Source organism: Scyliorhinus canicula, chromosome 20, assembly GCF_902713615.1.
Source record: "Scyliorhinus canicula chromosome 20, sScyCan1.1, whole genome shotgun sequence".
In the NCBI taxonomy this organism is placed as follows: domain Eukaryota; kingdom Metazoa; phylum Chordata; class Chondrichthyes; order Carcharhiniformes; family Scyliorhinidae; genus Scyliorhinus; species Scyliorhinus canicula.
The window spans coordinates 95,602,952-95,627,991 of record NC_052165.1 but is presented as its reverse complement, the minus strand read 5'-3'; the positions used below and the strand labels follow the sequence as shown (position 1 = coordinate 95,627,991).

General features: G+C 55.5%; 1 protein-coding gene across 1 annotated transcript in view; it reads right to left on the bottom strand.

The window, feature by feature from the left end:
- The window catches only part of LOC119954817 (sporulation-specific protein 15-like), a 522,687-nt gene that overhangs the window by 359,236 nt on the left and 138,411 nt on the right, over positions 1-25,040 (bottom strand). The window contains exon 3 of the mRNA XM_038780358.1: positions 23,627-23,871. Coding sequence (XP_038636286.1) covers positions 23,627-23,871 — 245 coding nt within the window. The remainder of the gene's footprint in view (positions 1-23,626; positions 23,872-25,040) is intronic.

Here is a 25,040-nt window from a genome sequence, read left to right as displayed (position 1 = left end):
ACCGTGCTGCCCTTATGGCTTCATGTGATGTCATTGTGTGGGTGGAGCTGGGCTGTGGCTCTGTGTTTTACTTTTGTTTACACAGTTGGAAGCAGGATTCAGACAAAGAAGGTTTCTTTTGTTTCGCTTATTGTTAAAAGTTGTCCAGATCACTTGATAGTTTAAAAGTGATACCTGTTTTCTGGAAAGAATTCAAGCCTGCTGTTTTGGTAAAAGGGTTTTTCTGGTTTAGTGGATGTTGTTATCAAATTGAAACATTAAGGGAAGTTATTGAGGGTTTTATATATATAGAGAACTGTAGTTGTGTAGGGTATTTACGTTTGTAGTTTATAAAATGCTTACTGTGCGTGTTTAGAGAAATGTTAACCGAATTTGTTGAATAAACTTTGTTTTTGACTCCCATGACACCTTCCATGCCAGGCTTCGAAGTTTTACTGCATGTTGAACACCAGATGCCTGTGGCTATTAAGGTTAGTCGCAAAGATACGTCTTCTTCCTTGCCCTTCAAAGTAATTTTACTGGTTCGGATTTTTTCGTATTGAACACGAATTAACTATTGTAAAGCTACTGTAAAATACGTCTATCCTCCAGCACGACTTACTCCCAACTCCCCGATGACAGGGTCACGTGGTGGGTAAACACTGTCAACTAATGGTTGGAGGTTGTCCATAACATTATGTATAAACTTGCTTTATGCATATAATCACAGTAGAGAGAGAGGGTGAGGGATTAGAGTAGAGAGAGGGTGAGGGATTAGAGATGTAGAGAGAGGGTGAGGGATTAGAGATGTAGAGAGTGGGTGAGGGATTAGAGATGTAGAGAGAGGGTGAGGGATTAGAGATGTAGAGAGTGGGTGAGGGATTGGAGATGTAGAGAGAGGGTGAGGGATTAGAGATGTAGAGAGAGGGTGAGGGATTAGAGATGTAGAGAGTGGGTGAGGGATTGGAGATGTAGAGAGAGGGTGAGGGATTAGAGATGTAGAGAGTGGGTGAGGGATTAGAGATGTAGAGAGAGGATGAGGGATTAGAGATGTAGAGAGAGGGTGAGGGATTGGAGATGGAGAGAGAGGGAGATGGTTTTGGAATAGGGCAAGAGAGAGAATGAGAGATTAGAGAGGGATTGGATTGGATTTGTTTATTGTCACGTGTACCGAGGGACAGTGAAAAGTATTTTTCTGTGAGCAGCTCAACAGATCATTCAGTGCTTGGGAAGAAAAGGGAATTAAACAGAATTCAAGAAAATACATGAGAATACATAATAGGGCAACACAATATATACAATGTAACTACATAAGCATTGGCATCGGATGAAGCATACAGGGTGTAGTGTTAATGAGGTCAGTCCATAAAAGGGTCATTTAGGAGTCTGGTGACAGTGGGGAAGAAGCTGTTTTTGAGTCTGTTCGTGCGTGTTCTCAGACATCTGAATCTCCTGCCCGATGGAAGAAGTTGGAAGAGTGAGTAAGCCGGGTGGGAGGGATCCTTGATTATGCTGCCTGCTTTCCCCAGGCAGCGGGAGGTGTAGATGGAATCAATGGATGGGAGGCAGGTTCGTCTGATGGACTGGGCGGTGTTCACGGAGGAAGATAAAGGTTGAGGGATTCAAAATGGAGGCAGAGGGAGTGAGGGAGAGAGAGTGAGCGATTGGAGATGGAGGGAGAGAGAGAGGGAGGGATTGGAGATGGAGGGAGAGAGAGGGAGGGATTGGAGAGACAGATAGAGAGAGGGAGGGATTGGAGAGACAGAGAGAGTGAGGGATTGGGAATGGACAGAGAGAGGGGGGATTCAAAGTGGCGGGAGTGAGTGAGGGATGTGGATTGAGGGAGCGAGAGTGAGATAAAGAAAATGAGTGAGGGATTGAAGATAGCGTGAGGGACAGTAAGTGAGGGATCACTGATTGTGGAAGACAGTGTAGAATTGGAGAGCGAGAGAGAGAGTGAGGGATTGGAGATGGAGGGAGGGAGTGAGGGACTGGAGATGGAGGGAGAGAGAGTGAGGGATTGGAGATGGAGGGAGAGAGAGTGAGGGATTGGAGATGGAGGGAGAGAGAGTGAGGGATTGGATATGGAGGGAGAGAGAGTGAGGGATTGGAGATGGAGGGAGAGAGAGTGAGGGATTGGAGATGGAAGAGAGAGGAGAGAGAGGGACTTGAGATGTAGGGAGGGAGAGAGTGAGGGATTGGAGATGGAGGGAGAGAGAGTGAGGGATTGGAGATGGAGGGAGAGAGAGTGAGGGATTGGAGATGGAAAGAGAGAGAGAGTGAGGGATTGGAGATGAAGGAAGAGAGAGTGAGGGATTGGAGATGGAGAGAGAGAGAGAGGGACTTGAGATGGAGGGAGGGAGAGAGTGAGGAATTGGAGATGGAGGGAGAGAGAGAGTGAGGGATTGGAGATGGAGAGAGAGAGAGAGTGACGTATTGGAGATGGAGGGAAGGAGAGAGTGAGGGACTTGCAATGGAGGGAGGGAAAGGGTGAGGGATTGGAGATGGAGGAAGAGAGTGAGTGATTGGAGATGGAGGGACAGAGTGAGGGATTGGAGATGGAGGGAGAGAGAGAGTGAGGGACTTGCGATGGAGGGAGGGAGAGGGTGAGGGATTGGAGATGGAGGGAGAGAGTGAGGGATTGGAGATGGAGGGAGAGAGTGAGGGATTGGAGATGGAGGGAGGGAGAGAGTGAGGGATTGGAGATGGAGGGTGAGAGAGTGAGGGATTAGAGATGGAGGGAGAGAGAGAGTGAGGGATTGGAGATGGAGGGAGAGAGTGAGGGATTGGAGATGGAGGGAGAGAGAGAGTGAGGGATTGGAGATGGAGGGAGAGAGAGAGTGAGGGATTGGAGATGGAGGGAGAGAGAGAGTGAGGGATTGGAGATGGAGGGAGAGAGAGAGTGAGGTATTGGAGATGGAGGGAGAGAGTGAGGGATTGGGGATGGAGAGAGAGAGTGAGGGATTGGTGATGGAGGGAGAGAGAGAGTGAGGGATTGGAGATGGAGGGAGAGAGAGCGAGGGATTGGGGATGGAGGGAGAGAGAGAGTGAGGGATTGGAGATGGAGGGAGAGAGAGAGTGAGGGATTGGAGATGGAGGGAGAGAGAGTGAGGGATTGGAGATGGAGGGAGAGAGAGAGGGATTGGAGATGGAGGGAGAGAGAGAGTGAGGGATTGGTGATGGAGGGGGAGAGAGAGTGAGGGATTGGAGATGGAGGGAGAGAGAGAGTGAGGGATTGGAGATGGAGGGAGAGAGAGTGTGAGGGATTGGAGATGGTGGGAGAGAGAGTGAGGGATTGGAGATGAAGGGAGAGAGATTGAGGGATTGGAGATGGAGAGAGAGAGAGTGAGGTACTGGAGATGGAGGGAGAGAGAGTGAGGGATTGGAGATGGAGAGAGAGAGAGAGAGAGTGACGTATTGGAGATGGAGGGAGGGAGAGAGTGAGGGATTGGAGATGGAGGGAGAGAGTTAGGGATTGGAGATGGAGGGAGGGAGAGGGTGAGGGATTGGAGATGGAGGGAGAGATGAGGGATTGGAGATGGGAGGGAGAGAGTGAGGGATTGGAGATGGAGGGAGAGAGAGAGTGAGGGATTGGAGATGGAGGGAGAAAGTGAGGGATTGGAGATGGAGGGAGAGAAAGAGTGAGGGATTGGAGATGGAGGGAGAGAGAGTGAGGGATGGGAGATGGAGGGAGGGAGAGAGTGAGTATTGGAGATGGAGGGAGAGAGTGAGGGATGGGGAGAGAGAGAGGTGAGGGATTGGTGATGGAGGGAGAGAGAGAGTGAGGGATGGAGATGGAGGGGAAGAGAGAGTGAGGGATTGGAGATGGAGGGAGAGAAGAGAGGGATTGGAGATGGAGGGAGAGAGAGAGTGAGGGATTGGTGATGGAGGGAGAGAGAGAGTGAGGGATTGGAGATGGAGGAAGAGAGATAGTGAGGGATTGGAGATGGTGGGAGAGAGAGTGAGGGATTGGAGCTGGAGAGAGAGAGAGAGGGATTGGAGATGGAGGGAGAGAGAGTGATGGATTGGAGATGGAGAGAGAGAGAGTGAGGGACTGGAGATGGAGGGAGAGAGAGTGAGGGATTGGAGATGGAGAGACAGAGAGAGGGATTGGAGATGGAGGCAGAGAGAGAGTGAGGGATTGGAGATGGAGAGAGTGAGAGAGTGAGGGATTGGAGATGGAGAGAGAGAGAGTGAGGTATTGGAGATGGAGGGACAGAGTGAGGTATTGGAGATGGAGGGAGAGAGAGAGGGATTGGAGATGGAGGGAGAGAGAGAGTGAGGGATTGGTGATGGAGGGAGAGAGAGAGTGAGGGATTGGAGATGGAGGGAGACAGAGTGACGGATTGGAGATGGAGGGAGAGAGTGAGTGATTAGCGGTGGAGGGAGAGAGAGTGACGGATTGGAGATGGAGAGAGTGAGGGATTGGTGATGGAGGGAGAGAGAGAGTGAGGGATTGGAGATGGAGGGAGAGCGAGTGAGGGATTGGAGATGGAGAGAGAGAGAGAGTGAGGTATTGGAGATGGAGGGAGAGAGAGAGTGAGGGATTAGAGATGGAGAGAGAGAGAGGGACTGGAGATGGAGAGAGAGAGAGTGAGGGATTGGAGATGGAGGGAGAGAGTGAGGGACTGGAGATGGAGGGACAGAGAGTGAGGGATTAGAGATGGAGAGAGAGAGAGGGACTGGAGATGGAGAGAGAGAGAGAGTGAGGTATTGGAGATGGAGAGAGAGAGAGGGACTGGAGATGGGAGAGAGAGAGTGAGGTATTGGAGATGGAGGGAGAGAGTGAGGGACTGGCGATGGAGAGAGAGAGAGAGTGAGGGATTGGAGATGGAGAGAGAGAGAGGAGGTATTGGAGATGGAGAGAGTGAGAGAGTGAGTGATTGGAGATGGAGAGAGAGAGTGAGGTATTGGAGATGGAGGGAGAGAGTGAGGGACTGGCGATGGAGAGAGAGAGAGAGTGAGGGATTGGAGATGGAGAGAGAGAGAGTGAGGTATTGGAGATGGAGATAGAGAGTGAGTGATTGGAGATGGAGAGAGAGAGAGTGAGGTATTGGAGAGAGAGAGGGAGTGATTGGAGAGAGAGAGAGAGTGGGAATGGAGATGGAGAGAGAGAGAGAGTGAGGGATTGGAGATGGAGAGAGTTAGAGATGGAGTGAGGGATAGAGATGGAGGAGAGACAGTGAGGATTGGAGATGGAGAGGAGAGAGTGAGGGATTGGAGATGGAGGGAGAGAGAGTGAGGGATTGGAGATGGAGGGAGAGAGTGTGAGGAATTGGAGATGGAGGTGGAGAGAGTGAGGGACTGGAGATGGAGGGAGGGAGAGAGTGAGGGACTGGAGATGGAGAGAGAGAGAGAGAGTGATGGATTACGTATGGGGTGAGATATCGTGAGGGCTCGAGGTGGATCTAATATAAAAACAATGTTAAACCCCACTCCCTCGCACCCTCCCTCCCTCTCTCCCTCCCTCTCTCCCCAGCCCAAGGAGTTGCGAGGTTACCTGCGAGCGAGGGCTCGATGAGGTGCATGAGGCCTAGGATGAGAAGTACAGCCTGCATTGCTGAGTGAGTGTGGTGTCGACAGTCCAAATCAACATTGACGGGGATTCCAGTCAGGCGAGGATTGAATCAACACACACCGCCTCTGGCCACAATCCCTCAGTAATTGTTCAAACACTGGGCAAAGTTGATTCAGTGCTCCCAGGGACAGAGAGCAGATTTTTAAACTCCCTCTACATGGCACCAACTGAGATATCTGAATCTCTCTGGGTGGATTATTTCTGGGATATGAGTTCCCTCCGCACCCCCAGCCCACCCCATACATGTGCACAGCAATGCTCAGGCTTCACTTAGGGCCTAGTACTGAGTGAGCCAACCTCACACCCTCTCTTTGGGCTCGGTGTCCTCAACCAAGATGGGAGCGAAGCCCCCGTGGCAGTGCCCCTAGGGAAAACAAATAATCGTTCGTGAGGGGCCTGGTTAGTGGCTAGTACACAGGAGGGACCTAATAGCATGGAGCGCGTCGGGGAGGACCTCCTGCCAGTGGGAAACCGGGAGATTCCTGGACCATAGGGTCAGTAGGACGATCTTCCAGACCCTCGCGTTCTCCCTCTCCACCTGCCCGTTCCCCCTGGGGTTATAGCTGGTAGTCCTGCTCGAGGCGATGCCCTTGTCGAGCAGGTACTGACGCAGCTTGTCACTCATGAAGGACGAACCCCGGTCGCTGTGTACGTAGCTGGGGAAACCGAACAGTGTGAAGACACTGTGCAGGGCGGGGTGGTCATGTGGGCAGCACGGTAGCATGGTGGTTAGCATAAATGCTTCACAGCTCCAGGGTCCAGGTTCGATTCCCGGCTGGGTCACTGTCTGTGCGGAGTCTGCACGTCCTCCCCGTGTGTGCGTGGGTTTCCTCCCACAGTCCAAAGATGTGCAGGTTAGGTGGATTGGCCAGGCTAAATTGCCCGTAGTGTCCTAAAAAAAAGTAGGGTTAGGGGGGGGATTGTTGGGTTACGGGTATAGGGTGGATACGTGGGTTTGAGTAGGGTGATCATGGCTCGGTACAACATTGAGGGCCGAAGGGCCTGTTCTGTGCTGTACTGTTAAATTTATAAATTTACATTATATCGGGGCACGGGATAGCAAAGTGTAAGTGAGAGAATTCGTCTATGACGTTGAGGGAAGTACACATTTTGATTGGTTGAGGGGAGTGGCCCTTTGAAATATTAGCTCAGGCGTTCAAAGGGCCTAGAAGCCTTGACCAGGTGGGCCCTGTCTGGTCTTTCGAAGTGCGGTTTGCACTCCGCACAGATCGGGCAGTCCCTGGTGACCGCTTTTACCTCCTCGTTGGAGAAAGGCAGGTTTCGGGCTCTGATGTAGTGGGCGAGCCGGGTGACCCCCGGGTGGCAGAGGTCAATGTGGATAGCCTGTAGTCGGTTGTCTTGCGCGCTGGCGCATGTCCCGCGGGACAGGGCATCTGGGGGCTCGTTGAGCTTCCCCGGTCGGTATATGATGTCATAATTATAGGTGGAGAGTTCGATCCTCCACCGAAGGATTTTATCATTTTTTATTTTGCCCCTTTGCGAGTTGTCAAACATAAAGGCAACCGATCGTTGGTTAGTGATGAGGGTGAACCTCCTACCTGCGAGGTAGTGCCTCCAGTGTCGAACAGCCTCCACGATGGCTTGGCCTTCCTTCTCGACTGAGGAGTGTCGGAGTTCTGAAGCGGAGAGGGTTCGGGAGAAGAAGGCGACTGGTCTCCCTGCCTGATCAGAGTGGCAGTGAGAGCGACCTCTGAGGCATCGCTCTCCACCTGAAAGGGGACGGATTCATCCACCGCCCGCATGGCTGCTTTGGCGATGTCCTCCTTGATGCAGCTGAAGGCCTGGCGTGCCTCAGCTGACAGGGGAAATCGTGTGGCCTTAAATAGTGGGCGGGCTTTGTCCGCATACTGGGGGACGCACTGGGCATAATAGGAGAAGAATCCCAGGCACCGTTTGAGGGCCCTGGGACAATGAGGGAGAGGGAGTTCCATACGGTCCGGGTCTGGGCCCAGGGCTCCGTTTTCCACGACATAGCCGAGGATGGCCAGTCTGGTCGTGCGGAAAACGCATTTCTCCGTATTGTAGGTGAGATTGAGTTTCTGGGCAGTTTTGAGAAAACGGTGGAGGTTGGCGTCGTGGTCCTGCTGGTCATAGCCGCAGATGGTGACATTGTCCAAGTACGGAAACGTGGCCCGCAGCCCGTACTGGTCCCACCATTCGGTCCATTGCTCGTTGGAACACCGAAACCCCGTTAGTGACGCCGAAAGGGAACCCGGAGGAAATGGAAGAGGCGGCCATCGGCCTCGAACGCCGTGTAGTGGCGGTCCTCCGGGCGGATTGGGAGCTGGTGGTATGCAGACTTCAGATCCACCGTGGAAAAGATGCGGTACTGGGCGATCTGGTTGACATGTCTGCAATCCTGGGGAGGGGATACGCATCGAGGTGCGTGAACCGGTTAATGGTTTGGCTGTAATCAATCACCATCCGGAACTTTCCCCCGGTCTTGACGACCACCACCTGAGCTCTCCAGGGGCTGTTACTGGCCTCTATGACTCCCTCACGTAGGAGCCGCTGGACTTCGGCTCTAATAAATACCCTGTACCGCCTGCTGCGAGTGGCCCTGTCCTGTACCGCCTGCTGCGGGTGGCCCTGTCCTGCAGGCTATACCGCCTGCTGCGAGTGGCCCTGTCCTGCAGGCTGTACCGCCTGCTGCGAGTGGCCCTGTCCTGCAGGCTGTACCGCCTGCTGCGGGTGGCCCTGTCCTGCAGGCTATACCGCCTGCTGCGAGTGGCCCTGTCCTGCAGGCTGTACCGCCTGCTGCGGGTGGCCCTGTCCTGCAGGCTGTACCGCCTGCTGCGGGTGGCCCTGTCCTGTACCGCCTGCTGCGGGTGGCCCTGTCCTGCAGACTGTACCGCCTGCTGCGGGTGGCCCTGTCCTGCAGGCTGTACCGCCTGCTGCGAGTGGCCCTGTCCTGCAGGCTGAACCGCCTGCTGCGGGTGGCCCTGTCCTGCAGGCTGAACCGCCTGCTGCGGGAGGCCCTGTCCTGCAGGCTGTACCGCCTGCTGCGGGTGGGCCCTGTCCTGCAGGCTGAACCGCCTGCTGCGGGTGGCCCTGTCCTGCAGGCTGTACCGCCTGCTGCGAGTGGCCCTGTCCTGCAGGCTGTACCCGCCTGCTGGGGGTGGCCCTGTCCTGTACCGCCTGCTGCGAGTGGCCCTGTCCTGCAGACTGTACCGCCTGCTGCGGGTGGCCCTGTCCTGCAGGCTGTACTGTCTGCTGCGAGTGGCCCTGTCCTGCAGGCTGTACCGCCTGCTGCGAGTGGCCCTGTCCTGCAGGCTGAACCGCCTGCTGCGGGTGGCCCTGTCCTGCAGGCTGTACCTCCTGCTGCGGGTGGCCCTGTCCTGTACCGCCTGCTGCGGGTGGCCCTGTCCTGCAGGCTGTACCTCCTGCTGCGGGTGGCCCTGTCCTGCAGGCTGTACCGCCTGCTGCGGGTGGCCCTGTCCTGCAGGCTGTCCCGCCTGCTGCGGGTGGCCCTGTCCTGCAGGCTGTACCGCCTGCTGCGGGTGGCCCTGTCCTGCAGGCTGTACCGCCTGCTGCGGGTGGCCCTGTCCTGCAGGCTGTACCGCCTGCTGCGAGTGGCCCTGTCCTGTACCGCCTGCTGCGAGTGGCCCTGTCCTGCAGGCTGTACCGCCTGCTGCGAGTGGCCCTGTCCTGCAGGCTGTAACGCCTGCTGCGAGTGGCCCTGTCCTGCAGGCTGTACCGCCTGCTGCGAGTGGCCCTGTCCTGCAGGCTGTACCGCCTGCTGCGGGTGGCCCTGTCCTGCAGGCTGTACCGCCTGCTGCGGGTGGCCCTGTCCTGCAGGCTGTACCGCCTGCTGCGAGTGGCCCTGTCCTGCAGGCTGTACCGCCTGCTGCGGGTGGCCCTGTCCTGCAGGCTGTACCGCCTGCTGCGGGTGGCCCTGTCCTGCAGGCTGTACCGCCTGCTGCGGGTGGCCCTGTCCTGCAGGCTGTACCGCCTGCTGTGAGTGGCCCTGTCCTGCAGGCTGTACCGCCTGCTGTGAGTGGCCCTGTCCTGCAGGCTGTACCGCCTGCTGCGGGTGGCCCTGTCCTGCAGGCTGTACCGCCTGCTGCGGGTGGCCCTGTCCTGTACCGCCTGCTGCGAATGGCCCTGTCCTGCAGGCTGTACCGCCTGCTGCGGGTGGCCCTGTCCTGCAGGCTGTACCGCCTGCTGCGGGTGGCCCTGTCCTGTACCGCCTGCTGCGGCTGGGCCTGTCCTGCAGGCTATACCGCCTGCTGCGAGTGGCCCTGTCCTGCAGGCTGTACCGCCTGCTGCGAGTGGCCCTGTCCTGCAGGCTGTACCGCCTGCTGCGGGTGGCCCTGTCCTGCAGGCTGTACCGCCTGCTGCGGGTGCCCCTGTCCTGTACCGCCTGCTGCGGGTGGCCCTGTCCTGCAGGCTGTACCGCCTGCTGCGGGTGGCCCTGTCCTGCAGGCTGTACCGCCTGCTGCGAGTGGCCCTGTCCTGCAGGCTGTACCGCCTGCTGCGAGTGGCCCTGTCCTGCAGGCTGTACCGCCTGCTGCGAGTGGCCCTGTCCTGTACCGCCTGCTGCGGGTGGCCCTGTCCTGTACCGCCTGCTGCGGGTGGCCCTGTCCTGCAGGCTGTACCGCCTGCTGCGAGTGGCCCTGTCCTGCAGGCTGTACCGCCTGCTGCGGGTGGCCCTGTCCTGCAGGCTGTACCTCCTGCTGCGGGTGGCCCTGTCCTGCAGGCTGTACCGCCTGCTGCGAGTGGCCCTGTCCTGCAGGCTGTACCGCCTGCTGCGGGTGGCCCTGTCCTGCAGGCTGTACCGCCTGCTGCGAGTGGCCCTGTCCTGCAGGCTGTACCGCCTGCTGCGAGTGGCCCTGTCCTGCAGGCTGTACCGCCTGCTGCGGGTGGCCCTGTCCTGTACCTCCTGCTGCGAGTGGCCCTGTCCTGCAGGCTGTACCGCCTGCTGCGAGTGGCCCTGTCCTGCAGGCTGTACCGCCTGCTGCGGGTGGCCCTGTCCTGCAGGCTGTACCGCCTGCTGCGGGTGGCCCTGTCCTGCAGGCTGTACCGCCTGCTGCGAGTGGCCCTGTCCTGCAGGCTGTACCTCCTGCTGCGAGTGGCCCTGTCCTTGCAGGCTGTACCGCCTGCTGCGGCTGGCCCTGTCCTGCAGGCTGTACCGCCTGCTGTGAGTGGCCCTGTCCTGCAGGCTGTACCGCCTGCTGCGGGTGGCCCTGTCCTGCAGGCTGTACCGCCTGCTGCGAGTGGCCCTGTCCTGCAGGCTGTACCTCCTGCTGCGGGTGGCCCTGTCCTGCAGGCTGTACCGCCTGCTGCGGCTGGCCCTGTCCTGCAGGCTGTACCGCCTGCTGTGAGTGGCCCTGTCCTGCAGGCTGTACCGCCTGCTGTGAGTGGCCCTGTCCTGCAGGCTGTACCTCCTGCTGCGAGTGGCCCTGTCCTGCAGGCTGTACCGCCTGCTGCGGGTGGCCCTGTCCTGCAGGCTGTACCGCCTGCTGCGGGTGGCCCTGTCCTGCAGGCTGTACCGCCTGCTGCGAGTGGCCCTGTCCTGCAGGCTGTACCGCCTGCTGCGGGTGGCCCTGTCCTGCAGGCTGTACCGCCTGCTGCGAGTGGCCCTGTCCTGCAGGCTGTACCGCCTGCTGCGAGTGGCCCTGTCCTGTACCGCCTGCTGCGGGTGGCCCTGTCCTGCAGGCTGTACCGCCTGCTGCGGGTGGCCCTGTCCTGCAGGCTATACCGCCTGCTGCGAGTGGCCCTGTCCTGCAGGCTGTACCGCCTGCTGCGGCTGGCCCTGTCCTGCAGGCTGTACCTCCTGCTGCGGGTGGCCCTGTCCTGCAGGCTGTACCGCCTGCTGCGAGTGGCCCTGTCCTGCAGGCTGTACCGCCTGCTGTGAGTGGCCCTGTCCTGCAGGCTGTACCGCCTGCTGCGAGTGGCCCTGTCCTGCAGGCTGTACCGCCTGCTGCGAGTGGCCCTGTCCTGCAGGCTGTACCGCCTGCTGCGAGTGGCCCTGTCCTGCAGGCTGTACCGCCTGCTGCGGGTGGCCCTGTCCTCAGGCTGTACCGCCTGCTGCGGGTGCCCTGTCCTGCAGGCTGTACCGCCTGCTGCGGGTGGCCCTGTCCTGCAGGCTGTACCGCCTGCTGTGAGTGGCCCTGTCCTGCAGGCTGTACCGCCTGCTGCGAGTGGCCCTGTCCTGCAGGCTGTACCGCCTGCTGCGAGTGGCCCTGTCCCAGCAGGCTGTACCGCCTGCTGCGGGTGGCCCTGTCCTGCAGGCTGTACCGCCTGCTGCGAGTGGCCCTGTCCTGCAGGCTGTACCGCCTGCTGCGAGTGGCCCTGTCCTGCAGGCTGTACCGCCTGCTGCGGGTGGCCCTGTCCTGCAGGCTGTACCGCCTGCTGCGGGTTGGCCCTGTCCTGCTGTACCGCCTGCTGCGGGTGGCCCTGTCCTGCAGGCTGTACACCGCCTGCTGCGGGTGGCCCTGTCCTGCAGGCTGTACCGCCTGCTGCGAGTGGCCCTGGTCCTGCAGGCTGTACCGCCTGCTGCGGGTGGCCCTGTCCTGCAGGCTGAACCGCCTGCTGCGGGTGCCCCTGTCCTGCAGGCTGTACCGCCTGCTGCGGGTGGCCCTGTCCTGTACCTCCTGCTGCGGGTGGCCCTGTCCTGCAGGCTGTACCGCCTGCTGCGAGTGGCCCTGTCCTGCAGGCTGTACCGCCTGCAGCGGGTGGCCCTGTCCTGCAGGCTGTACCGCCTGCTGCGAGTGGCCCTGTCCTGCAGGCTGTACCGCCTGCTGCGGGTGGCCCTGTCCTGCAGGCTGTACCGCCTGCTGCGGGTGGCCCTGTCCTGCAGGCTGTACCGCCTGCTGCGAGTGGCCCTGTCCTGCAGGCTGTACCGCCTGCTGCGAGTGGCCCTGTCCTGCAGGCTGTACCGCCTGCTGCGAGTGGCCCTGTCCTGCAGGCTGTACCGCCTGCTGCGGGTGGCCCTGTCCTGCAGGCTGTACCGCCTGCTGCGAGTGGCCCTGTCCTGCAGGCTGTACCGCCTGCTGCGAGTGGCCCTGTCCTGCAGGCTGTACCGCCTGCTGCGGGTGGCCCTGTCCTGCAGGCTGTACCGCCTGCTGCGAGTGGCCCTGTCCTGCAGGCTGTACCGCCTGCTGCGGGTGGCCCTGTCCTGCAGGCTGTACCGCCTGCTGCGAGTGGCCCTGTCCTGCAGGCTGTACCGCCTGCTGCGAGTGGCCCTGTCCTGCAGGCTGTACCGCCTGCTGCGGGTGGCCCTGTCCTGTACCGCCTGCTGCGAGTGGCCCTGTCCTGCAGGCTGTACCGCCTGCTGCGAGTGGCCCTGTCCTGCAGGCTGTACCGCCTGCTGCGGGTGGCCCTGTCCTGCAGGCTGTACCGCCTGCTGCGAGTGGCCCTGTCCTGCAGGCTGTACCGCCTGCTGCGAGTGGCCCTGTCCTGCAGGCTGTACCGCCTGCTGCGGGTGGCCCTGTCCTGCAGGCTGTACCGCCTGCTGCGGGTGGCCCTGTCCTGCAGGCTGTACCGCCTGCTGCGGGTGGCCCTGTCCTGCAGGCTGTACCGCCTGCTGCGGGTGGCCCTGTCCTGCAGGCTGTACCGCCTGCTGTGAGTGGCCCTGTCCTGCAGGCTGTACCGCCTTCTGCGGGTGGCCCTGTCCTGCAGGCTGTACCGCCTGCTGCGGGTGGCCCTGTCCTGCAGGCTGTACCGCCTGCTGCGAGTGGCCCTGTCCTGCAGGCTGTACCGCCTTCTGCGGGTGGCCCTGTCCTGCAGGCTGTACCGCCTGCTGCGGGTGGCCCTGTCCTGCAGGCTGTACCGCCTGCTGCGGGTGGCCCTGTCCTGCAGGCTGTACCGCCTGCTGCGGGTGGCCCTGTCCTGCAGGCTGTACCGCCTGCTGCGAGTGGCCCTGTCCTGCAGGCTGTACCGCCTGCTGCGGGTGGCCCTGTCCTGCAGGCTGTACCGCCTGCTGCGGGTGGCCCTGTCCTGCAGGCTATACCGCCTGCTGCGAGTGGCCCTGTCCTGCAGGCTGTACCGCCTGCTGCGGGTGGCCCTGTCCTGCAGGCTGTACCGCCTGCTGCGGGTGGCCCTGTCCTGCAGGCTGTACCGCCTGCTGCGGGTGGCCCTGTCCTGCAGGCTGTACCGCCTGCTGCGAGTGGCCCTGTCCTGCAGGCTGTACCGCCTGCTGCGAGTGGCCCTGTCCTGCAGGCTGTACCGCCTGCTGCGGGTGGCCCTGTCCTGCAGGCTGTACCGCCTGCTGCGGGTGGCCCTGTCCTGCAGGCTGTACCGCCTGCTGCGGGTGGCCCTGTCCTGCAGGCTGTACCGCCTGCTGCGAGTGGCCCTGTCCTGCAGGCTGTACCGCCTGCTGCGGGTGGCCCTGTCCTGCAGGCTGTACCGCCTGCTGCGGGTGGCCCTGTCCTGCAGGCTGTACCGCCTGCTGCGGGTGGCCCTGTCCTGCAGGCTGTACCGCCTGCTGCGAGTGGCCCTGTCCTGCAGGCTGTACCGCCTGCTGCGGGTGGCCCTGTCCTGCAGGCTGTACCGCCTGCTGCGGGTGGCCCTGTCCTGCAGGCTGTACCGCCTGCTGCGGGTGGCCCTGTCCTGCAGGCTGTACCGCCTGCTGCGGGTGGCCCTGTCCTGCAGGCTGTACCGCCTGCTGCGAGTGGCCCTGTCCTGCAGGCTGTACCGCCTGCTGCGGGTGGCCCTGTCCTGCAGGCTGTACCGCCTGCTGCGGGTGGCCCTGTCCTGCAGGCTGTACCGCCTGCTGCGGGTGGCCCTGTCCTGCAGGCTGTACCGCCTGCTGCGGGTGGCCGTGTCCTGCAGGCTGTAACTCCTGCTGCGAGTGGCCCTGTCCTGCAGGCTGTACCGCCTGCTGCGGGTGGCCCTGTCCTGCAGGCTGTACCGCCTGCTGCGAGTGGCCCTGTCCTGCAGGCTGTACCGCCTGCTGCGAGTGGCCCTGTCCTGCAGGCTGTACCGCCTGCTGCGGGTGGCCCTGTCCTGCAGGCTGTACCGCCTGCTGCGGGTGGCCCTGTCCTGTACCGCCTGCTGCGGGTGGCCCTGTCCTGCAGGCTGTACCGCCTGCTGCGGGTGGCCCTGTCCTGCAGGCTGTACCGCCTGCTGCGAGTGGCCCTGTCCTGCAGGCTGTACCGCCTGCTGCGAGTGGCCCTGTCCTGCAGGCTGTACTGTCTGCTGCGGGTGGCCCTGTCCTGCAGGCTGTACCGCCTGCTGCGGGTGGCCCTGTCCTGCAGGCTGTACCGCCTGCTGCAGCTGGGCCTGTCCTGCAGGCTGTACCGCCTGCTGCGGGTGGCCCTGTCCTGCAGGCTGTACCTCCTGCTGCAGGTGGCCCTGTCCTGCAGGCTGTACCGCCTGCTGCGGGTGGCCCTGTCCTGCAGGCTGTACCGCCTGCTGCGAGTGGCCCTGTCCTGCAGGCTGTACCGCCTGCTGCGGGTGGCCCTGTCCTGCAGGCTGTACCGCCTGCTGCGGGTGGCCCTGTCCTGCAGGCTGTACCTCCTGCTGCGAGTGGCCCTGTCCTGCAGGCTGTACCGCCTGCTGTGAGTGGCCCTGTCCTGCAGGCTGTACCGCCTGCTGCGGGTGGCCCTGTCCTGCAGGCTATACCTCCTGCTGCGAGTGGCCCTGTCCTGCAGGCTGTACCGCCTGCTGCGGGTGGCCCTGTCCTGCAGGCTGTACCGCCTGCTGCGGGTGGCCCTGTCCTGCAGGCTGTACCGCCTGCTGCGGGTGGCCCTGTCCTGCAGGCTGTACCGCCTGCTGCGTGTGGCCCTGTCCTGCAGGCTGTACCGCCTGCTGTGAGTGGCCCTGTCCTGCAGGCTGTACCGCCTTCTGCGGGTGGCCCTGTCCTGCAGGCTGTACCGCCTGCTGCGGGTGGCCCTGTCCTGCAGGCTGTACCGCCTGCTGCGAGTGGCCCTGTCCTGCAGGCTGTACCGCCTGCTGCGGGTGGCCCTGTCCTGTACCGCCTGCTGCGGGTGGCCCTGTCCTGCAGGCTGTACCGCCTGCTGTGAGTGGCCCTGTCCTGCAGGCTGTACCGCCTGCTGCGGGTGGCCCTGTCCTGCAGGCTGTACCGCCTGCTGCGAGTGGCCCTGTCCTGCAGGCTGTACCGCCTGCTGCGAGTGGCCCTGTCCTGCAGGCTGTACCGCCTGCTGCGGGTGGCCCTGTCCTGCAGGCTGTACCGCCTGCTGCGAGTGGCCCTGTCCTGCAGGCTGTACCGCCTGCTGCGGGTGGCCCTGTCCTGTACTGCCTGCCGTGGGTGGCCCTGTCCTGCAGGCTGTACTGCCTGCTGCGAGTGGCCCTGTCCTGCAGGCTGTACCGCCTGCTGCGGGTGGCCCTGTCCTGCAGGCTGTACCGCCTGCTGCGAGTGGCCCTGTCCACTACAGTAGTGTAGTGGCTATATTACTGTATCAGTAACCCAGGGGGATACAGTAGTGTAGTGGGTATATTACTGTATCAGTAACCCAGGGGGATACAGTAGTGTAGTGGCTATATTACTGTATCAGTAACCCAGGGGGATACAGTAGTGTAGTGGCTATATTACTGTATCAGTAACCCAGGGGGATACAGTAGTGTAGTGGCTATATTACTGTATCAGTAACCCAGGGGGATACAGTAGTGTAGTGGCTATATTACTGTATCAGTAACCCAGGGAGATACAGTAGTGTAGTGGCTATATTACTGTATCAGTAACCCAGGGGGATACAGTAGTGTAGTGGCTATATTACTGTATCAGTAACCCAGGGAGATACAGTAGTGTAGTGGCTATATTACTGTATCAGTAACCCAGGGGGATACAGTAGTGTAGTGGTTATATTACTGTATCAGTAATCCAGGGGGATACAGTAGTGTAGTGGCTATATTACTGTATCAGTAACCCATGGGGATACAGTAGTGTAGTGGTTATATTACTGTATCAGTAACCCAGGGAGATACAGTAGTGTAGTGGCTATATTACTGTATCAGTAACCCAGGGAGATACAGTAGTGTAGTGGCTATATTACTGTATCAGTAACCCAGGGAGATACAGTAGTGTAGTGGCTATATTACTGTATCAGTAACCCAGGGATACAGTAGTGTAGTGGTTATATTACTGTATCAGTAACCCAGGGGGATACAGTAGTGTAGTGGTTATATTACTGTATCAGTAATCCAGGGATACAGTAGTGTAGTGGTTATATTACTGTATCAGTAACCCAGGGGGATACAGTAGTGTAGTGGTTATATTACTGTATCAGTAACCCAGGGGGATACAGCAGTGTAGTGGTTATATTACTGTATCAGTAACACAGGGGATACAGTAGTGTAGTGGCTATATTACTGTATCAGTAACCCAGGGGGGTACAGTAGTGTAGTGGGTATATTACTGTATCAGTAACCCAGGGAGATACAGTAGTGTAGTGGCTATATTACTGTATCAGTAACCCAGGGGGGTACAGTAGTGCAGTGGGTATATTACTGTATCAGTAACCCAGGGAGATACAGTAGTGTAGTGGCTATATTACTGTATCAGTAACCCAGGGGGATACAGTAGTGTAGTGGTTATATTACTGTATCAGTAACCCAGGGAGATACAGTAGTGTAGTGGTTATATTACTGTATCAGTAACCCAGGGGGATACAGTAGTGTAGTGGCTATATTACTGTATCAGTAACCCAGGGAGATACAGTAGTGTAGTGGGTATATTACTGTATCAGTAACCCAGGGGGATACAGTAGTGTAGTGGTTATATTACTGTATCAGTAACCCAGGGGGATACAGTAGTGTAGTGGCTATATTACTGTATCAGTAACCCAGGTGGATACAGTAGTGTAGTGGCTATATTACTGTATCAGTAATCCAGGGATACAGTAGTGTAGTGGCTATATTACTGTATCAGTAATCCAGGGGGATACAGTAGTGTAGTGGTTATATTACTGTATCAGTAACCCAGGGGGATACAGTAGTGTCGTGGCTATATTACTGTATCAGTAACCCAGGGGGATACAGTAGTGTAGTGGGTATATTACTGTATCAGTAACCCAGGGGGATACAGTAGTGTAGTGGTTATATTACTGTATCAGTAACCCAGGGGGATACAGTAGTGTAGTGGTTATATTACTGTATCAGTAACCCAGGGGGATACAGTAGTGTAGTGGTATATTACTGTATCAGTAACCCAGGGAGATACAGTAGTGTAGTGGGTATATTACTGTATCAGTAACCCAGGGGATACAGTAGTGTAGTGGCTATATTACTGTATCAGTAACCCAGGGGATACAGTAGTGTAGTGGCTATATTACTGTATCAGTAATCCCAGGGGGATACAGTAGTGTAGTGGCTATATTACTGTATCAGTAATCCAGGGGATACAGTAGTGTAGTGGTTATATTACTGTGATCAGTAACCAGGGAGATACAGTAGTGTAGTGGTTATATTACTGTATCAGTAACCAGGGAGATACAGTAGTGTAGTGGCTATATTACTGTATCAGTAACCCAGGGAGATACAGTAGTGTAGTGGCTATATTACTGTATCAGTAACCCAGGGAGATACAGTAGTGTAGTGGCTATATTACTGTATCAGTAACCCAGGGAGATACAGTAGTGTAGTGGTTATATTACTGTATCAGTAACCCAGGGGGATACTGTAGTGTAGTGGTTATATTACTGTATCAGTAACCCAGGGGGATACAGTAGTGTAGTGGCTATATTACTGTATCAGTAACCCAGGGGGATACAGTAGTGTAGTGGCTATATTACTGTATCAGTAATCCAGGGGGATACAGTAGTGTAGTGGTTATATTACTGTGTCAGTAACCCAGGGAGATACAGTAGTGTAGTGGTTATATTACTGTATCAGTAATCCAGGGGGATACAGTAGTGTAGTGGCTATATTACTGTATCAGTAACCCAGGGAGATACAGTAGTGTAGTGGTTATATTACTGTATCAGTAACCCAGGGGGATACTGTAGTGTAGTGGTTATATTACTGTATCAGTAACCCAGGGAGATACAGTAGTGTAGTGGTTATATTACTGTATCAGTAATCCAGGGGGATACAGTAGTGTAGTGGCTATATTACTGTATCAGTAACCCAGGGGGATACAGTAGTGTAGTGGCTATATTACTGTATCAGTAACCCAGGGGGATACAGTAGTGTAGTGGTTATATTACTGTATCAGTAACCCAGGGTGATACAGTAGTGTAGTGGTTATATTACTGTATCAGTAATCCAGGGGGGATACAGTAGTGTAGTGGCTATATTACTGTATCAGTAACCCAGGGGGATACAGTAGTGTAGTGGCTATATTACTGTATCAGTAACCCAGGGAGATACAGTAGTGTAGTGGCTATATTACTGTATCAGTAACCCATGGGGATACAGTAGTGTAGTGGCTATATTACTGTGTCAGTAACCCAGGGAGATACAGTAGTGTAGTGGCTATATTACTGTATCAGTAACCCAGGGAGATACAGTAGTGTAGTGGCTATATTACTGTGTCAGTAACCCAGGGAGATACAGTAGTGTAGTGGCTATATTACTGTATCAGTAACCCAGTGGGATAGAGGAGTGTAGTGGCTATATTACTGTATCAGTAACCCAGGGGGATACAGTAGTGTAGTGGTTATATTACTGTATCAGTAACCCAGAGGGATACAGTAGTGTAGTGGCTATATTACTGTATCAGTAACCCAGAGGGATACAGTAGTGTAGTGGCTATATTACTGTATCAGTAACCCAGGGGGATACAGTAGTGTAGTGGTTATATTACTGTATCAGTAACCCAGGGAGATACAGTAGTGTAGTGGCTATATTACTGTATCAGTAACCCAGGGGGATACAGTAGTGTAGTGGCTATATTACTGTATCAGTAACCCAGGGGGATACAGTAGTGTAGTGGGTATATTACTCCACTAATGGTCCAGGGAGCATCATTAGTGTTGTGTTTATATTGTTGGACTAGCCATTCAGGGAGATATACTGGTTTTCTAGTCACTGAAAAAGTTTGTGAAAAGAGACTATCTCAGCAGTGGGCCACAGGTTGGATTTGCTGCCTTGTATGTCCTGGGATCTCTCAGATTACTGATAACCGCATGAACACTGTCAGAATTGAACAAAAGTTTGCTTTGCACTCGTCCATTCTGGGAACACGTGAGTTTGTTGTCAACATTTCCAGTTGTGGAACTTTCATTGGCTGTTGGCCAAGAGCCAGCTCACCCTTGCTTCATCCTGTCATCAAATTCAACTTGAAATGTTTGTGTAAGGCTGAGGAGTTGATGGTTGTATCCTCACTTGCTGAAATTGTTCCTCATTCAGCATGAATTAATTCAGATTTACATAGAACATAGAACAGTACAGCACAGAACAGGCCCTTCGGCCCTCAATGTTGTGCCGAGCAATGATCACCCTACTTAAACCCACGTAACCCGTATACCCGTAACCCAACAATCCCCCCATTAACCTTACACTACGGGCAATTTAGCATGGCCAATCCACCTAACCCGCACATCTTTGGACTGTGGGAGGAAACCGGAGCACCCGGAGGAAACCCACGCACACACGGGGAGGACGTGCAGACTCCACACAGACAGTGACCCAGCCGGGAATCGAACCTGGGACCCTGGAGCTGTGAAGCATTGATGCTAACCACCATGCTACCGTGAGGCCCCTTTGTGTGCAAATCTTCTTTCCCCTTTGAGTTAAGTATTTCTCTGATTGATGGAGTTTTGGCCTAAAACTGGTTGCATGATGAGCTAACTCAGGACTAGGCCCCAAATGGAGCCTAAGCGTTGCTGTGTTCGCGTATTGGGGAAGGAGGAACACATCCAGGCTGTGTGATGGGCTAAGGCAGCACTGGGCCTGAAATGGAGCCTGAGCATTGCTGTGTGTGCGTATATGAGGGGAGGGGTAACTCACAGACAGGATGTGAGGTTAGCTCAGTGCTAGGCCCAAAATCACGCCTGAGCATTGCTGTGTGCCTATGGGGGTGAGATGGGGTGACTCGCACCTGTTGTGTTATGCTGCTTTGTGTAGCATAAGCTGCTTCCTTGATGTATGCTTTGACAAAGGAAGCTCCCGACTCTGAAATGAGTTCAACGTGTTTGTTGAACTATTAACACAGTTCTTAAATGAGTTCGACTCTCTGCTAATCTAACTGCAGTAACTCAGTCTATCTTTACCAGCCTGCTCTAAGCCCCGTGCTGGGGTGTGATGCTGTTGATCAACCCTGTCTAACTCTCTAGATGTCTGTCTGTGGAACAGCACGTGTGCCCTATCCTTTTATATGGGTTGTGAAGTGCCCCCTTGTGGTAATGCCACCTCTGGGTATCCTGATTACCCATTGGTTGTGTCCTGTTGTAATGACCCATTGGCTGTCTGTCTGCATGTCATGACATCTGTGGTGCTCCCTCTAGTGGTTACTTAGTTGTAGTGTATTTACATTAACTCCTTGTGTATATACAGTCATGCATATCACCACATCCCCCTTTTTTCGTGTTACATATTTTCTGTACTTGGTGAGAGAAAATTGAACAAAATAGGTAGATAAATGATGACATGTACAAGTCATGATGACAGTGTTGATTATACAATACTAATTTATATTTATGAGTCCAGAGTTCATGAATGTATATGGTCGAGTGGCTTTCTTGTTTTGTTATGTTGTCGATGTTGATGTTGTCATTTCCTTGTGAACGCCGTCAGTGCCCTTTTGCTTCAGGAACCAAGAAGTCATCAGGAGGTGTTCAAATGGTCAAATCCCTTTGTTGTCTGATATTTACTCTTTTTTTTTTCGATGCTGTGGGAGCGATTCTTGATGTCATCTTCCCTGTCTGACCTGGACTGGTGTCTGTGTTTGCGGTATTGATCCCGTCTGTCAGCTGCCTTGAAAGCTGGTCTGCTTGTTTGTAGTGGGGCAAACGTGAATTTGTAAGATGCGTCATCATGCCACGGTATGTCTGCACACTTGCCATTGTCTGGAGCTGTGCTGTCAGTGTCCTGCTTTGGCAGAGTTATACCATGTCGTACCAGTCGTTGTTCCAGTGTTGTTGGTTTTGTCGTGCTTGTTGTTGACATTGGTGCCTTTGGTACGCTTCTTGTTGTTGTCCGTGTTGTTGTTTTTGTAGGTTTTGTTGTTGTGTTTGTTGCGCTCAATGACCATTCTGAGTGGAGGATTCGAGTCCTTCACAAAGTTACTTGTGTCAGTGTCCTTTGTGGCAGCTGCTGTTTCACTGAGCGTTTCGTCTCTGATTCCTCGGCGCTCCCCCTCTGGAGTCATGTCCGGTTCACCTGAATCATCTTTGGCTTGTCGATGCTCCCCGTCTGGAGTCATGTCCGGTTCACCTGAATCATCTTTGGCTTGTTGATGCTCCCTGTCTGGAGTCTGTTCTGGTTTACCTGAATCATCTTTGGCTTGTCGATGCTCCCCGTCTGGAGTCATGTCCGGTTCACCTGAATCATCTTTGGCTTGTTGATGCTCCCTGTCTGGAGTCTGTTCTGGTTTACCTGAATCATCTTTGGCTTGTTGATGCTCCCCGTCTGGAGTCCGTTCTGGTTTACCTGAATCATCTTTGGCTTGTCGATGCTCCCCGTCTGGAGTCCGTTCTGGTTCACCTGAATCATCTTTGGTTTCTTGGTGCTCCTCGTCTGGAGTCAAAATGTTCAAGGTTCCATTTTCTTATGGAGAGGCTCGAGTGGATGAGGCTTCAATTGACCTGGTCACACTGGACTCACGAGTAGTTTCACTTGGATTGTCGTGTTCCTCTGTACATCCGAACTGAGATCTGTCAGTCTCGCTGAGATGTTGCACATCTTGTATGGGAATTGTGAAGCCTTTGTCACTTGTCTCACATACAGTGGGTGGACCTGCAGTGTCTTCTTGTTGGTTAGATGAGCTGGGTAGACTGCCGAGTCTTCTTCTGGTGGCTCAAGTAATCTGGGTAGACTGTCATAGTCTTTCTGTTGTTCACGTGAGTGTGACAGACTTGCATCGTCTGCTGCTGGTTGCTCAGTTAAGGTGGATAGACCTTCATGGTCTTGTTCATGCATGGACTGCGCTTTGGAGTCTTGCGTTGCTCCCATTGTGGAGTCTGTCAAGGAGCTCGCTGTGGAGGCTTGTATCGCTCTCTCTGTGGAGCCTGGCATCGTACAGTGGTCTCGCTGTGGAGTTGATCTGTGCGCTCTCAACGGAGTCGTGCAGTGGTCTCGATGTGGAGGTTTGTATCGCTCTCTCTGTGGAGCCTGGCATCGTTCCCTGTGTGGAGTCATGCAGTGGTCTCGCTGTGGAGTCAATCTGTGTGCTCTTAACAGAGTTGTACAGTGGTCTCGATGTGGAGTCTTTCATCGCTTTCTGTGTGGAGTCGGTACTCTTTGTGGTGCGTGGACCACTTTTCGTGTGGCATCAGGCCGCTCTCTGTGGGCTTCATCTTCTTCGTGGGTATTTGACAGGTTGCTGTCATCCAATGTATTGACGACCTGCCATGGCATCATGGTATTGGATTCATCTACCTGCTTGTATGATCATCATATCCGAATTACACAGCCATGTCTGAAAGTAGTATTCTTCGATAAACCAATTATCTTCTTGTGTTTCGGTATTGTCATTGCGCTCTCTGTGTCTAAAGGAGAAATTATTGTCTGAGTCGTAGTCTTCAAGGACCAAACCATCCCTTTGGGTGATGCTAACTGCTTGTTGCAGGTTTCTGCGGAGATGACTTTCAGCTACTGGCAGAAGTTCAGGCATTGTCTGTTTTCCGATGTGAAAGAATGGTGTTTTGCGGCTTTAAAACTCTTTATAATTTTTGGGCGTATCCCCTTTAAGTGGGCGTGGTTCGGGGCCTCTGACGTCATGACGCTCGTGACGTAAAGCGCCAGAATGGATTGCGCATGCGCAAATCGCTTTTCCTTTACTGTGCGCTCTTTACGCAACTGCGCATGTGCGGCTTCTCGCGCATGAGCAAAACACTGTTTTGCCGGTTCGCGTCTTCCCTGGAACTGCGCATGTGCGGACCGGGGCCGGCTGGATACATGCAAAATGGCTGCCAATCAAAATTGCCGTTTGCTTCTGTTGCAACCCTACCTCTGCCTCGTGGGGAGTATTGGCGCCAGTTTTACCGACTTCTTTTGTGTTTACCTCGTAGTAGCTTTCAAATTTGTCCAGGACTGTCTGGAATTGCGTTGTGTCCTGCGCTTTGGAGTATTTAAAGGAGCGGAAGATCTTTGCTGCATGTTCACCCACAATGGTGAGTAGAAGAGCAATCTTCCCAGCATCGACCACGCCATGTGGGTTGGATGCTTCCGTGTAAAGCTGAAATCTCTGCTTGAATGCACGCCAGTTGGTACTGAGGTTGCCGTGGTACCTGAGTGGATTAGGAACAGGAATAGCGATCATCGTGTCTGGGTTTTGTTGCTGGTTGTCACGGATCTCGCTGAGTTGAACTAAATAGATGTAACAGGCACTCCTGGTACCATGCTGTGTTATGCTGCTTCGTGTAGCATAAGCTGCTTCCTTGATGTATGCTTTGACAAAGGAAGCTCCAGACTCTGAAATGAGTTCAACGTGTTAATTCAACTATCAACACAGTTCTCAAATGAGTTTAACTCTCTGCTAATCTAACTGCAGTAACTCAGTCTATCTTTACCAGCTTGCTCTAAGCCACGTGCTGGGTGTGATGCTGTTGATCAACCCTGATGTACTCTCTAGATGTCTGCCTGTGGAAAGAGGCAGAGCATGTGTGCCCTGTGCTTTTATATGGGTTGTCCCCTTGTGGTAGTGTCACCTCTGGGTGTCTTGACTGCCCATTGGTTGTGTCCTATTCTATGTGTTCATTAGCTGTATGTCTGTGTGTCATGATGTCTCCACTGCTCCCTCCAGTGTTTGCTGAGTCTCAGTGTATTTACATTAACCCCATTCTGTATTTACAGTGATGCATGTCACCACAGCACCCAGAACTGATCCACCCAGAGACAGTCGGATATCTCCCTTGGGGGGCGTGTGGGGGGTGTTACGAAATCTGCTCTCTGTCCCTGGGAGCACTGAATCAACTTTGCCCAGTGTTTGAACAATTACTGAGGGATTGTGGCCAGAGGCTGTGTGTGTTGATTCAATCCTCGCCTGACTGGAATCCCCGTCAATGTTGATTTGGACTGTCGACACCACACTCACTCAGCAATGCAGGCTGTACTTCTCATCCTAGGCCTCATTCACCTCATCGAGCCCTCGCTCGCAGGTAACCTAGCAACTCCTTGGGCTGGGGAGGGAGGGAGAGAGGGAGGGAGGGTGCGAGGGAGTGGGGTTTAACATTATATTTATTTCGGATCCACCTCGATCCCTCACTATCTCTCTCCCTCCATCTCCAATCCCTCATTCTCTCTCTCACTCCATCTCCAATCCCTCACTCTCTCTCTCCCCATCCCAATCCCTCACTCTCTCCCTCCCTCCATCTCAATCCCTCACTCTCTCTCTCCCTCCATCTCCAGTCCCTCACTCTCTCTCTCCCTCCATCTCCAATCCCTCACTCTCTCTCCC